The 14,838-nt window shown below is 52.4% G+C and overlaps 1 protein-coding gene across 2 annotated transcripts in view; it reads left to right on the top strand.

The window, feature by feature from the left end:
- Positions 1–9,115, top strand: part of VAV2 (vav guanine nucleotide exchange factor 2) — an 88,509-nt gene extending 79,394 nt beyond the window's left edge. The window contains exons 19-29 of one of the 2 annotated variants that reach the window (XM_088525331.1): positions 753–769; positions 1,018–1,039; positions 1,976–2,103; positions 2,353–2,427; positions 3,219–3,271; positions 4,791–4,907; positions 5,000–5,087; positions 5,170–5,293; positions 6,027–6,116; positions 8,009–8,163; positions 8,813–9,115. In XM_088525331.1, the coding sequence (XP_088381457.1) occupies positions 753–769; positions 1,018–1,039; positions 1,976–2,103; positions 2,353–2,427; positions 3,219–3,271; positions 4,791–4,907; positions 5,000–5,087; positions 5,170–5,293; positions 6,027–6,116; positions 8,009–8,163; positions 8,813–8,860 (917 nt within the window). In that variant the 3' untranslated portion in view covers positions 8,861–9,115. The remainder of the gene's footprint in view (positions 1–752; positions 770–1,017; positions 1,040–1,975; positions 2,104–2,352; positions 2,428–3,218; positions 3,272–4,790; positions 4,908–4,999; positions 5,088–5,169; positions 5,294–6,026; positions 6,117–8,008; positions 8,164–8,812) is intronic. The other variant, XM_088525332.1, reaches the window with a different exon arrangement.
- The last annotated feature ends 5,723 nt before the right edge of the window (positions 9,116–14,838 follow it).

Genomic DNA, 14,838 nt, shown 5'->3' with positions numbered 1-14,838 from the left:
GTTATTTGAAATCCTTAGCAGCTTAGGACAGGGAGATAGATCCATGTGAATGATCTGAAAGATTCTCTTTAAAAAGTTCTGTCAGGTTTTCAATAAATACACAGAATCACAGAATGGTTGGGATTGGAAGGGACCTCTAGAGATCTAGTCCAACCACCGTGCACAAGCAGGGACACCAAGAGCACATGGCACAGGGTGGCATTCAAGTGGGTTTGGAAGATCTCCAAATCACTACCCTCACCCTGCTCAATAGATATTCAGGGGATTACACGGCAAGATAACTTAGTTTGACATTGTGTGCCTTCCACATATCAAAATACTGCTTAAGACAAATGTTACGAATACCTAAAACAATTCAAACGTAATAAGAACAAGAAGAATCAAACAGTACCACTTTGGAGTGGGACCTTTCTGAGATAAACCAATGTATTCAGGAGGACACTACAGGATCTCCACTTCCTATATGGGATGCATCAAGCCCTCTGGCAAACCACAAGGGTATTTATGCAGCTGGCTGATTTTTTTTCAACAAAAACCTTAGTTATTTGAAAGCAAGAGATCTACCAGCAACAGCACTTCTGCAGTGACCTGCGCTGGTGGCAGAGCTACTCCCAGCCTCTTGCTTTTTGCCTCTTTGCTCAAGGTGCTTAAGTGTCCATGACATTTTATCAGCACCAATAGTGTCTAGGCAAGCAGAAAATGGGGTCCGTTGCCTTTCGTTTTAACTGCTTGTTTCTCTGTTTCTCTTGCAGGTTCTTCAGCAGACCAGGTATGTTGTGTGATGACCCTTTTCCTGCCTCCTCCGGGATCAGTGGCCATGGTGGGAGCTCTCTGCTGCCTGGGCCACTGGCACCGGCCTTGGGGCTGCCACTGAGCTGGGTTCAGATGTGACCTGGGTGTCCTCCCCGCCTGCGAGGCCACAGGAGCCAATTTCTCATCCCTTTGGCTCCCCATGGACGCGTGCGGAGACCCGAGGATGCCACATCCTCACCTATTTTTTTCTTTCTCTTTTTGCAGGAGTCTCTGGGTGCAGGACCTGGTAAGGGCTTCATAACATTGCACAAATGGAGATGGTGTCTTGATTTGGCTGAGGGAGTCAGTGGAGCTTGAGCACTAGGGGTGGAGAAGGCTCCTTTTTAGAGCAGAATGGAGTGTTAGCTGGTGCCAGTCGGGGCCAGCGGCCGGATTCAGCGCTGTCGGATCCCTCTGCTTCCCAAGGCAGCAGATATGAGCAGGTCTCCTGTGCAAAGAGCTGCTTCAAAGCAACCTTGCCAGGCGGCTGGGCTTGTCCTGCCCGGGCTCTGGCTTGGAGGAGAAGGAACAATTTGTTTTTTGTGACTCCTCTGTCTGAAGGAAAGCCAAGTCTGGAAACACGAAACCTAAATCAAACTGGTGGTTAAAGAAAAAAAATCTCTGAAAGGGCCCAGTGCTCTCCCTAGGCAGGGAGGAGGCAGCTGAAGGCAGAGGTGGGGAAGCATTTGGGAGATAAACACTGTGGTTTTAGTACAATTTGGAAAAGCTTATTTAATGTGCAGCCATTTGCAAGACAACTGAACTTTGGCTGTGAACTTCCAGGGGCCAAGGGGCACTTGAGTCCCAGGGTCTGTTGAAATTTGATGGAAGCCGAGTGTTTGCTGGTCCCTTTTGCAATCTCGGGCAGCTCTCTGGAGCCTGGTGCGATTTGGTGGCTAACAGGAATTGCCTAACGAGGCTGCCTGAAACAGCAAAGTTCAGGTGCAGGATCTGGAGCTCCAGCTCGGCCCTGCTCCTCATCGATTCCTTTTTGCTTGTTGAGCTCAGTCATTCAGGCAGCTTCGGAAGCCAGGGCTGCATTTCATGGGCACCAATCCCGTCTGCCCCAAATCCCGCCTGTGGGGCTCTTAGGTCTGTGATTTACATGAAAAGGAGAGGATTTTTTGGTTTCTTTTTCTCTTAAGGGGAACTAGATATCTCAACGGTCTCCCTCCTCCTCCAGGTCCTAAAATGGTGGCAGTGCAGAACTATCACGGCAACCCCGCGCCTCCCGGGAAGCCGGTGCTCACGTTCCAGACCGGAGACGTGATCGAGCTGCTGAGGGGGGACCCGGACTCGCAGTGGTGGGAGGTGAGAGCATCTACCTCCCTGCAGGAGGTTTCTGGATGGTTCTTAGGCCAGTGGCTTCTGGATGGTCCCAGTCCCCTCTTGGCTGTCTGATATTTTGGGAGTGCTGGAGCTTTGGTGGCTTCTTGGGGAGATGATGGGATCCATGAGACATGTGGAGCCTTGGCTAGGTCAGTGCGCTGGAGCTGCAAGGCAGAGCCACTTCTCTACCACACACATCCTGGTCTGATGCCCATTTTTGTTGTTCTACAGGGAAGGCTGCTGCAGACAAAGAAGTCAGGCTATTTTCCCAGCTCGTCGGTAAAACCCTGTCCTGTTGACGCAAGGGTAGGTGCTTAAAACCAGTCCTAATGATGCCAGGTTTGCTTGGCACTGGGAATTTTGCTGCTGGGTCTTGCTAGAGGGCTCGGGACCTTGCTGGTGCTCCCTCTGATGGTGCCTTTCCTGGTTCTTGCTCCACTGTGATGGGATTTCATGGCCACTTTGTTTTTAGATTTTAGCAACTGATGGTCGATCAAAATCCTGCTGCCTATTGATTTAATTAAATAAAAAGCTCTGTGGTTTTCTGTGAGGTTTACTCTCACTGAAGCAGTGGGTGGATGTCAGGTACTAAAACAACAGGCAATATTTCTGCCCTCTCTGGGGATTATTGGCAACTTCCACGCTCTGTTTATCAATGGCTCTAGTCATGCTGGCCAAGAGGAGTAATGTTCTCTATTTATACCTGTCCATGGGCACGTGGCTGGCATGATCAGGTCCAGATCCTGGTTGCTCCTCTGCAAAGAGCACGGTGCTGACTCGCTAGCAGAGCGCTTCGAAATCATCACAGTACAGAAAAGCTGTATTTTTAACTGTTCTTTGTAAAGCTCAGTTGCTTCCCGACTGAACAAGGCTCAGATAAATGAAAAAAAAAATGCAGTATGCTGCTTACAGCTGTTTTGAACAGGGAGGAGAAGACAGTACTTGATTATAACACTGTCCTCCAACCCCGAAGCCAATAACTCAGAAACCGCTTGGCACATAAAAACCCTCCCGTAGAGAGGAGCCTCTCACAGCTGATCTATAACCTAATTAGGCGCCGGGCTGCGCAGTAATGAGCAACGTTCTCTTTGCTGCAGCCTCCCAACAGCCGGCCTCCGTCGCGAGAGATCGACTACACGGCGTATCCTTGGTGAGTCGCCCTCGGATTGGGCTCCGCACGTGAAGATGCGTCACCTTTTGCCCTCTAATTTCATTACGTGGTTACAAATCCAGCCTGTAATAGCGAATTAGGATGCGCTTTGGGAATGCTGGCCCTGCTGCATCTCCTCTGATGGATGGCAGCCGAGGGGGATGTGGGGCTGAGGCGGCCGACCACCCGCTGCCTTGGCTCAGCGCAGGAGCATCCTCCAGGTCTTGCAACATAGGGGGGATTTCTTCCCTGACAGCAGCAAGGAGGGTTTGGACAAAAGCAGAGGCCCGGGAGACTCTTCTCTCCCATATATTTGGTGCTGAGCCCCTATCTCACTAGCAAGGCATTTAAATCCTCCCTTTTCCCCGATCTTTGAAGCCTTATTCACATGGGGACCGCTTCCAATTAGTGTTTTTCTGGGTGCCTTGGAAATGTAAGAGACTTGGAGGCAAGAGGCTGCACTCCCCATCATTCCTTATCCTCTAGCTGGTGGCTAAACAGCTTCTCGTGCATCTCCAGGCACTTCCATTCCTGCTTACAAAGTTTTGGATGAGACCTGCTTCTCCACTGGCCCAATGTTGCCTTTTAAAAAAGATGGATTTTTTTTTGCTGAATATGCCTGTTTTTAAAATATTTGTTACTTTTTAATTAACAAAGTGCATGTGCACGATTCTGGAGGCCTCGGCCCATGAAGAAAGCCACCCAATGAGTGTTCCTACTGTGGTGGTTGCACGCCGCGGAGCCAGCGGCTCTCCTTCCCGTGGGATTTGCGTGGATGCGAGGAGCCCTTATGTGCCAGCTTGCCGTGGAAAGCTGGACACGAGAGCCCTTTGACCCTCTGCAAGCTACTTTCTGAGCCATCACCCTAAATAGGCAAAAACCTCAGGGATGGGGAGCAGAGCGTGCTGCTGGTTGTGCTGGGAGAGACATTGTCTCCACACTGGATTGTGTCCAGTGCTGGGCTCCACAGGATAAGAGGGATGTGGAGCTGCTGGAGAGAGTCCAGCGCAGGGCCACAAGGATGATCAGGGGCCTGGAACATCTGCCCTATGAGGAGAGGCTGAGGGAGCTGGGCCTGTTCAGCTGGAGAAGAGAAGGCTGAGAGGGGACCTCAGCAGTGTCTAGAAGTACCTCAAGGGAGGCAGTGAGGAGGATGGGGCCGGCCTCTTTTCACTGGTGGCCACCGACAGAACTAGAGGAAACAGCCACAAAGTGAAGCACCAAAACTTCCACATGAACTTAAGAAAAATTTTTTTAACAGTGAGGGTGCCAGAGCACTGGAACAGGCTGCCCAGAGAGGTTGTGGAGTCTCCTTCTCTGGAGATCTTCAAAACCCGCTTGGATGCAGTCCTGTGCCACGTGCTCTAGGTGACCCTGCGTGTGCAGGGGGATGGACTAGATGATCTCTAGAGGTCCCTTCCGACCTTAAGCAATCTATGATTCTGTAATTCTACGATGCGGGCGCTGTGGGCAGGGGCATCCCTGGCTCCGTGGTGTCTCATGGCGCGCGTGGGCTTAGGTTTGCAGGGAACATGGAGCGGCAGCAGACGGACAACCTGCTCAAGTCCCACGTGAGCGGCACCTACTTGATTCGGGAGAGGCCGGCGGAGGCCGAGCGCTTTGCCATCAGCATTAAGTGAGTGCCCGGGGGACGCTGGCGTTCGGCAGCTGGAAAACGCTGCCACGCGACGGCGAGAGCTTCCCAACCGCCTTGGCTTCCCCTTGCAGGTTTAACGAGGAAGTGAAGCACATCAAGGTGGTGGAGAAGGACAACTGGATTCACATCACAGAAGCCAAAAAATTTGAAAGCCTTCTGGTATGAAGCCCCTTTGAGCCTCCTTGAGCGGCTGGCACGCAGAGCACCACAGCTCTAACCAAGTGCCCTTGGTCCCTTCCAGGAGCTGGTCGAATACTACCAGAGCCACTCACTGAAAGAGAGTTTTAAGCAGCTGGACACAACGTTAAAATACCCGTACAAGTCTCGGGAACGTTCTACCTCCAGGACCTTCACACGCTCTCCAGGTAAAACCAGGCTTAAATGCACTCGTGAACACCATAAACACAATTCAGACATTTAAAGGAAAGTCATGTGCTTGCAGCAAGACTGTTAAGTGAAAGAGTTTATAGCAGTGATGGTTTGCACTTGCACCATTAGCAGGATATACTGTGTCTTATCCACCCACGGAGGTGTTTGTGCATGTGTTTTAATGGATCTGATTCCAGTGTCACTTGTGACAGTTTTAATCCCAGGGGATTGCCTTTAATGGAGCTGATGGGAGAAATGGTTAATAAAGAGAAAAAAAGAAAAGTTGAAAAAAATGAAAAACGAAATTTGCATTAATGCAAAATTTTCGGTTTTACCTAAAAGCTTGAGTGTGGAAATTAACTTCTTCATGGGGAAAGAGTGTATTTTTAAAAACCTTTTCAATTTTTAAAAATGCTACCAAAGAAACTCTAAAGAAGCGATTAAGTTTCTTTTCCAATGAAATACAACCATGTGATGCATTCGAAGTATGAAACTTCCCCTTGGTTCAGGGAGGCATTTTCCACCAGGAAAAGGCAAGAAGGGGCCTCGACGCCCCAGGGAAGGGAGCGGTGTCCTGGGCTCCCAGCCCTTGGGCAAGACCTGTGCCTGGGTCTGCAGTTTTGCAGTGTTTCCCTATTGGCTTTGACAGCGTTGTGCTTTATTTATTTTTTTTATTTCCTTTTTAATTGGTGTTCTGCCTCTTTCTGTTTCTCTCTAACCTCTTTGCAGCCTCCTGCGCTTCCTACAACTTTTCTTTTCTCAGTCCTCAGGGCCTCAGCTTTTCTTCTCCGACCTCCTCCTCCTCTCCCTTCTGGTCAGGTACTAGTGCTGTCCTTTCCTGGGAGGGAAGTGCCTCCTAGTGGTCCTTCCCTGGAGGGAGAAGCCTCTACCAGGCTGCAACCATCACCAGCTTGAAAGCCATCACCGGTGGCACCTGCGAGGTCCCCGCTGCCCCTTCTCCACCTGCAGACAGTCAAGGGGGTCGCCAGGGCTGTCCTGGTTCAGAGCTTGGAAAGAGGAATAATTCAATTAATCCTGACTTAAAAGCACTCCCTCCCACTCCCTCAAAACAAGGCAGGAGGAGCCAGAGCTGTAACTATTGAGAAAGGGGAAGAAAATTAAATCGAATGCACTGGGATCTCGTGATGTACTTCAAGCTTGACCTGCTTATGCCATGTGTTTCACGGAACGAGCATTGGCATCACACCGTCTGCAAGATTGTTTTTCCTTGCCTCACAAGGAGAACATCTTAATGTCCTGCAGTCTTTGAGCTCTGCTATCTGAGCCTGCTCAGGAGCACCTTGCTTAGGAGATGGGGGAACCTGTGATGGCAAATGTGCTTTGTGGCTCAAATGCCCTAGAGAAAGGGACAGGGGTGTCCTGGCCTTTGAAACCTGCTGATCCCAATGTGTTGCAGACCAGCATCTTCCTCCCTGTTGAGGAAGAATCAAGAGGAGCAGAAGTGTGCCCGGTCACTTCTTCCTGTTTGGGCTTTTGCCTTTCAGCATTTGCTTTACGCTGCATAGGGAAAATGATCTGCAAAAGCATGCAAGCTTTTCCTGATACCATGTTTGGGAAGAACACTTAATGTTTCAGGGAATTAGAATAAAATTCTGGATATTTGGGATCCTATACCTTCACTTCTGCATAAAAGCATTGATGAATATTAATTGCATGGAAATGTGCCCTGAGCAAGCTCCTGATGAAAGAGCTCAAAGCCGTCATGACTCTTGCTCCGTTCTCCAGCCCGGACGAACGAACCTGCAGTGATTGTGCGTTGTGTGTGTGGACCGTCTCCATTGCCATCCTCATGTCCATCCATCCCAAGAGCTGAAAATCTGGGCAAAGCCTTTCCCCAAGCTTAGTTCAACCTTGGTTTGCAAACTTTTTAAATTCGTAGCTTTGTAATGCTCGCAAGTCCTGGGACAGCAGTGCAGCTTCACTGAAACTCGGGGTCCCTTCAGGGTTGGTTTTATTTTTTTATTTTTTCCCCAAATGTCGAAAAGGTGCATTGCATTTTTCCTTGCTTTCCCTGGAGCGCTTGCTCAGCAGTTCATGGGGACCGTCACATCCCTCCACCATTACCCTCCTTCCTCCTACACTGTGATGACCCGCGGGGCTGGGGACCTCAGCCCTTCTCCTGCTTCTCCCCCTTCCTCCTCCAGCGCCTTCCTGCCACTTTCCCTCTCCCTGGAAATCTCTCCCTGGTCTGAAGCAGCAGACATCAGCGGTGCTGGTGGAGGGCAGGCTCCCAAGAGGCTTTTGGGGTGAGCACAGCCTCTCGGCATCAGTTTCTGATTCTCTTATCTTCAAGAACAAGAGGTTTGAGGAGCATCTCTGGCTCTCGTGGAGCCTCTGGGCATCTCAGACCCGATGCTTTATGTCACAAGTGGATTATCAGTTGGGATTAGTGTTGCCAGGGTCCTTTTGCACATACTGGTCTGTTTTGGGACCAAGTTTCCCAGGCCTCATTGAGATGTTTAAAGTGCAGCCAGCAACGAGCTTAACCTTGACACGGTAGCATGCGGGGGGGCTGAGAAGTTTCCATAAGGCCAACCCCAACATCTGAGCCAAGCTGGGCCGTGGTGCTGCAATGGAAGCAAGGACCGTGGTGGAAAACCCAGGTTGAACCTAGCCCGGCTTTCCCCAGGCTTCAGCTGCTCCCGCGTGGCAGAGCGGCTCCCAACCCCGTCTGTTCTGTCCCCTCACAGTGTTCACGCCACGAGTCATAGGGACGGCGGTGGCGCGGTACAACTTTGCAGCGCGGGACATGCGGGAGCTCTCCCTGCGAGAGGGCGACGTGGTGAAGATCTACAGCAGGATAGGCGGCGACCAGGGATGGTGGAAGGGGGAGACCAACGGCAGGGTAAGCGCGCCTTGGAGCTGCTGCTGTCCCACATCATCCTTGTAGCGCGTGGATCTCCCTGCTGTCAAGCCCCAGCGTTGGGCAGAGCTTGCCTAACTGCAGCCTTCCCCTAAAATGCTTTCAGAAAGCAAGGGAAAGGAGAGAGGCAGCTGCGTCCAACTCACATTTGCTCTGTTTTTGGCTCGCGGACGTGCTGCCGCGTCGCAAGAGCTGGTGTGTAAACGGATCCGGCGAGTCAGGTGCGCGACACGTCCGTGCCGCGTGTGACAGCGGCGCCCAGACGCGTGCCGGCAGATGGGAGCGGGCTGCGGCCGGGCAGGCGTGCACGCACGCGTCCCACCGCGCTCCTCCTTGCGCTGGCACGCGGGGAATTCCTGCTGGAATGGCCCTGCAAGCAACATGCTCGGCATCCCCGAAAAAAGCAGGAGGCCACGGGGCTGTCCGGGTGCCTTGCAGAGTTCACAGTGATCTGTGAACAGTTTTGGATACATAGAAAAGGGCATCATTTTTGACAAGGGACAGGTTTTTGATGCCTGGATCCCTTTGTTGGTGACGAGCTGTGCGTGGCCATGCGCAGGACACTTGAGTGCCGAGACAGGAGGCCCCTTGTGCTGCTGAGTCCTCTGCTCACATCTCATTTGCCCTACAGGTCGGCTGGTTTCCCTCAACCTACGTGGAAGAGGAGGGGGTACAATGATGGTGGCGATGTCTGGTGGGAAGTCATCGAGCGCCCAGCGCGAGCCGCTGCCGACCGTGCACCGTTGTCCCAACATCCAAGGCTCCAAGCGAAACACAGCCGGACGTGTCCCAGGACTGCCGGGAACCGTGTGTCTCCTGCAGACTCTTTAGCAATCAGTTCCTCTGTACAGTGTGTGTGTGTGCGCGGGCATCAGGGGGTGCCGCCGGCCTTGGTTGTGTTACTTGTATAGAAGATTCGTGGTCTATCAGATAACGTCTGTGTAGCAGCTGCAGAAGAATCCTGGGGAAGGCTGTCCTGCACAGACAGAGTGGAAAAACTCTATGCAGTCGCCTCCAGAGGATGGTTCCAAGCTCGTTGGTGTTTTCAAATCCACCGTGGTGTTGGTGGGAGGGCGAAGCGGAAGGGTTGCTCCTGGGCTGGTGCCCAGGTGCGCAAAGGTGTTTCCAGATCCCTAAGGAGAGGGAGCGATGCAGCCGCCGCTGCGAGGAATTGCGGTCTCCCACCTACCTGCTGCTCAAGCGGACTCTGTTGGAGGAGGATTTTGGTAGTCTGGTTGGTAGGTTGAACGGCAGCACCCGGCATCGCTGGGGTGAGAGCGTGGAGCGAGGACATCCGTACTTGGAACAAGGAAACGGCCGTTTGTTCCTTCTGTATCCAGCTGCAAAACAAGGCACGGTTTTGACCAGGCTGGAAGTAGAACTCCAGGTCCAGGCAGAGCACGAAAAAAACCCTCTTTGGCATCCCAAGCTCATTTTCTTTAAAACTACCTGTAGTCCCCCTAGACTTGCTCAGGGCAGAGGGGTCTGGTCCCGCTGGCTGGCAGGGGTCTCCTGGTGTTGCAGGAAGCCAAGCAAGGCTTTGGGAAGCAGCCTGAGGGCCGGGTACGCACAGAGGGGCGGCTGTGTGTCCCCCACGCTGTCACCCTCAGCTCCTTTCAAACACGAGCAGCCTGGGCCAGGGCAATTGCCTTTTCCTGCAGCGGTTCCGAGTGCCGCCTCGCTGAGCTCGGGGGGCCAACAGGAGTAAGGGCTACAGTATCACATCCCGACCGATCCCGGTAGGCTGTGAGAGCATCTCTTCTTCCCCACCTGTGTGCACTTTTGGGGGCTGTGAGCATTCTTCCTCCTCCCTTCTCTTCCTCCCCCTGGCTTTTACCTGCTCCTGCGGTAAAGGGAGAGGATCCATCTCTCTTTGCGTTACCGCTTTGTCCTTCTGCTTTTCTTGCTTTCCAAACGGCAACCCCCTGTAGCAGATGAGCTCTTGGGTGGGAATCCAAGCACTGGCTTTACTCTCCATCTCAACAGTTTCCTTCCAAAGTGCTCTGTTTTGAACAAATATGTGTGTGTGTGACAAGGAGCAGCTTTCCTCTATCCTGTTTTTAAAGATTGCACATGAAATGAGCAGCTTTGGAGCTGCTGCTTCCATGCCCTGAAGTGGTTCCCTCATCAAACGCGCCTTGGGGCCTTGCTGTGGGGCACCGCGTCTCCAGGCCGGGCGCTTGGTGTTGGGCATCAAAGAGGAGGGTTTGGGGCTGTTGCTGAAAAGAGAAGCGGATTATTTCGAAGGTAAATGTTGCCCCAAGCCTCCTGGGGCTGCAGGTGCAGGTTCCGCATCGCGCGATGCCACACGAGGGACGCAGCAGAGCAGCGGTGAGAGGAGCGCGGCCGCGCGGCGCGGCCCTACCAAGGTACCGTTCGGTGCTGAGCTCCGCCAGGCCGAGCCAACACGACGGTCTCGGTGCTGCGCAGGGGCCCTGGCCCGTTTTCCATAGTTCTGGTGTAGCCAAGGGTGTTTTTGAGGCGGGTGGGATGCGCACACACGCACGGGAACCCTCACGATGCTCATATGCCTCAGATAGATCCAGCTAAAGCCTTATGTGACTCTCCTGGTTAAAAACACCAGATTTTCCAAAATTCTGTGGCAATGAGGGCACCCCCTCTCGATGAGCACGCGCATCTGCCGCAAGAAATGAGGAGCCATCTCTCTTCCCTAGATCCTGTAGCGTTATCTAGGACCTTTGCCACTTACCAACTACGTGATCAATGCAGGAGCTGCCTAAAAGTGATGAGCGACTCTCCCTCCCCATGTCCAAGTCGGTCATTCCTCAAAAAAGATCTCTTGTGTTTACTGTTGTAAGAAACTTGTTTTTTTAAGGAAAAAAAAAATTGTTTGTAAGTAATTATTCAGCCATTTGCCACAATATATATCTGTGAATAAGAAGGGAAATGTTTTTTATGACGGTGAGAAAATTGTATATATATTTTAGTTCATCGCAGAACATTCAAAATTGCAATGGAATATGTTGGAAAATAATATGTAAATTCCTTGGGTTTTTCCTTTGCACTGCACTAACTGGGATAGAGAGGGGTCGGGTGGAGGGGATTTAAAACTGTTTGTTTATGGAATAGTTTATAGCTGGGAATTTGGAAATCATTTGGAATAGCTTGTAATGCTGGAATAGAAACTTTAGCTGCTACTTAGAAACCCTTTTGCATGTGGTTTTTCCAGATCTTTTTAAGTTACAATGCATCTGAGTAAATTCCACAACAGAAAGAAAAAAAAAAGTGTAATTTTGCTGATAGGTTTTTTCCAACCATGGTTTTTACTGCCAATAAACACGCATTCTTTCCTGCGTAAAGGGTTCGCTTTTGTATTGGGCTGCTTGTTGCTAAAGCCTTTTTGCTTCCAGGTGGGACAGGGGGAGCAGTGGTGTTTGAGGCAGGTTTTGGTCCTTCCGGTGAAGTATTCCTGAAAATGGTTATTTTTTGAAGCCTATCACCTGCCTAGCAGTGTCCTGACTTTCTTGGCAGTTTTTCCTCGTGCTGTTGTCTTGGCGTTGCTGTCCGGCTACTTGGCTTTGCGCTTCCTGAGGGTTTTGTGCTCTCTTTTGTGCCCAAGTGGAATCGTTTTGGGGAAGAAGTGGCTAATTGAGAGAAGGAGCATAATAATGTATTGAGTTTTTGCAGCTCTGTGGAGCCCACAGGGTTTTCTATTTGCTTTTCAGAGGGACTGCTTAAGAGACACTGTGGAAACGAGACGAGGTTTTACCAGAAGCAGGTTATGAGTTGGGAGCTTTCAGGCTCTTGGGTGCTGATGGGGAAAGTTGCCGTTCAGCTGGATATTTAACCTTGTCTGAGGTGACGACTCCTGCCAGGGATAAACCCTGGCACTGCTGATAGTCTAAGGGATGCTCTCCAACATGCACAATGTATGAAATGCAGGTTCTCATCGCTCCGGACCCCCAGGTTGTGGTGGGACTGCAGGAACACGGTGCTGGAGCACAGAGCTGCTGACACTGTTGCAAGAGCAGGTAAATGCAAAAACCTCTTTTCCTGAGACGTCCTGTCCTTACAGCATCGCTGCCATCCCACGTGTTGGCCTGGCCAACTGCCTTGGATCAAGACGGCTTTCAATTTAGGGTCCTGGACCCCCAAGCTTTATTGCTTTCCCAAAACCACATTCGGATGAGCGCAGTGGGGATCGGCAAGGCAGGCTGTGCGTGGGGACCCATGGGTGGCACCGCGGACGCGCGCTTGCAGCCTCGTGCACGCTGTGATCAGCTGCAGTTCTGCAACACGCTCAACTTGCTCGTCTGTGTGTTACCCATAACGCTTGCTATGACCTGGAAAACTCCAGCTGGCATGCAGAAACCACCGTGCTCCTCTAGAGCTTAGTTAATCCACAAATTACATGGAAAGGATGGAACTGGCTTAGGCTCCGTCTACACAGGACTGAACATCAGAAAAATAACCTCCCGTTTCAGCCCTGTAGCTGCATCAAAGCAGCAGTGCTCAGAGGGACTTGAGGGCACAGCCGCTTTCTCCTCTCCTTTTCTAGTGCTGCTGTGAGCTCGAGGAATACCTCGGGCTGTTGTAGTACATACTTCAGCTTGCATTGCCTTAGGTCATGTCTAACCCAAAGGTTATATTTGTAATTAGTACATACTGATGAAACGATTCTGTCCTGCCAAACAAAAACACCCCACTGCAAACGGGAGTTTAAACTTGTTTGCATTTCTCTGTCTGGCTGAGGGTTACCTTAGACTAGTTTGCTGAGCTTAGGGAAAATTGGGGCTCGTTCTTCAAAATGCGGTAAGAAGGTGATCTTATCTTTAGAGCAGAAATGCTCTCTGAGATGAATTCCGAAGCAGCAGAACCCCATCCCATAGATCCTAATTCTTCCCAAACTGGGTAAACTTGGGTGCAAACCCTCCCTGTGGGGCATATTCAGATTGGAAATGCAAAGGCCCTAGGAAGTGGGGAGCCAAGTTGGGGCAGTACCCAAGATGTCAGCACTGCAGAGAGCCCCCAAATACTGGTGTCTGGGCTCTCCTCTGCAGCCCTCCTTGGTGGCAAGGGGACCTGACCACAGGGACAAGGGGACATGAGCCCAGGGACAAGGGACACAGCTTGGCCCCCTGCTTTGTCAACTGCCTGGCCCTGCTCCAGCTCCACCCAGAGCCCTGCTCCTCCGAGATAGCTAAATCACACTCCTCAGAGCTCCTTAAAAGAGTTTAGAGCTTGTGCACATCCTGCCCAAACAGGCCCTAATTTCAGCAGTGAGTTCTGTGCAGGCTGAAGAAAAAAGCTTTGACTTGGGAGTTGTACATTAAGGGTTTTTTTAAGCCCCCTTTACACCAATTTACTGGTGTTGCCGCCTTAGCTTTGGGCTCTTAGGTTTGCTGTGAGAACCTTGTAAATCTAATTGAATCCAGCCCTTAAAATACAAGCGCTGGGAAGGCGTGCAGGAGGCTCAGCCGGTGCTTTCCCTCGCGGTGTTTGCTCCGTGGCACACGGCTGGTCGCTCCGGCGAGCCCTGGAGCCGGCGAGCGCCCCCGGGCCCCAGCTCAGCTGTTTGCTTTGTGCCTGCACGGCGCGAGGGAGAGGAAAAGTAGCTTTTTCCTCCGGTTTCTCCATTTCTCCACTCTCTCCCTGCCTTTTGTTCCCGCGGAGGCGCAGGAAGGGGTGCGAGCAGGGCTGGCTTATCGCCGGCTGCCCCGGGCAGCTGGAAAAGCCGCAGCTGGCCATCGGGACGCCGTTGTTTTCGCCTCGGTTAGTTAATATTTTTGCAGCAGGGCACAGCGGTCTGGCCAGAGCGGAGGAGGCCAGCGCGGGAGGCACGGGCCCCGTTCCCGCTTGAGCACCAAGAGCCGCTCCGCGAGCGGCGTCACCGGTGAGTCGGGGGCCGCGTTGCGGGACGGAGCCCGTGCGGGTCGTGCAAGAAACTTCCTGCGGGCTGTCGCGGGATTTCTGCCGCGGGATTTCCGGCCTGGGTTGGTGTTTTGCAGGATTGCTTGGCTCGGCGTGGCGGCCGGAGGGGGTGGAGTGCGTGGGTGCGTTGCACATGGTTTGGCAGAGCCAGGGGGTGTTGCCACCGGGACCTGTCTGCTCCATGCAAGCTCGGGGGAGATTTCTCCCTCGGGAAAGCAGGGAGGATCTGGCCGGCCGACTCGTGGGGCTGCTTGCCCCGAACTGGGCACCATCTGCATTGCTCGTCCTGCTCCAGCAACCGCTTGGGCCCCCTCGAACACAAACCTTGTGTTCTTACACAGCGACTGCAGTGCCCATTGCACGAAATGCAGGGCAGGAGTGACCCACAGCTCACCACCCATTACTTTTAAATCTGGCTCCCACAAAGGGGTGTTTTGGGCAGCACCTGCGGTCACGTTTGCATGCGTTAGAAAAGGGGGTGCAAGGAGAGGGGTGCTCAGAGGTGCCTTGGAGTCCTTCCCCCCTTGCCAGCCCCAGCACGGGCTGAGATGGAGCTGGAGGCCGAAATGGCGGCAGCTGGAGCAGTGGCGGCAAGGGCCGAAATGGCTGCGGCTGCGAAGCACAAAATGGCATCGGCAGGCAAGGCAAGGCCCAAGATGGCAGTGGCAGTGAGGCCCAAGATGGCGGTGGCAGTGAGGCCCAAGATGGTGGCAGTATCCGGCGCCATCGTCCCCCTCCACAGCGCGGCGTTTCGGTGTGTTGCAG

The sequence above is a fragment of the Tinamus guttatus genome, unplaced genomic scaffold (assembly GCF_059628265.1).
Source record: "Tinamus guttatus ecotype Peru unplaced genomic scaffold, ASM5962826v1 Tinamus_guttatus_pri_ptg000226l, whole genome shotgun sequence".
Lineage (NCBI taxonomy): Eukaryota > Metazoa > Chordata > Aves > Tinamiformes > Tinamidae > Tinamus > Tinamus guttatus.
This window is presented reverse-complemented; position numbering and strand designations above follow the sequence as displayed.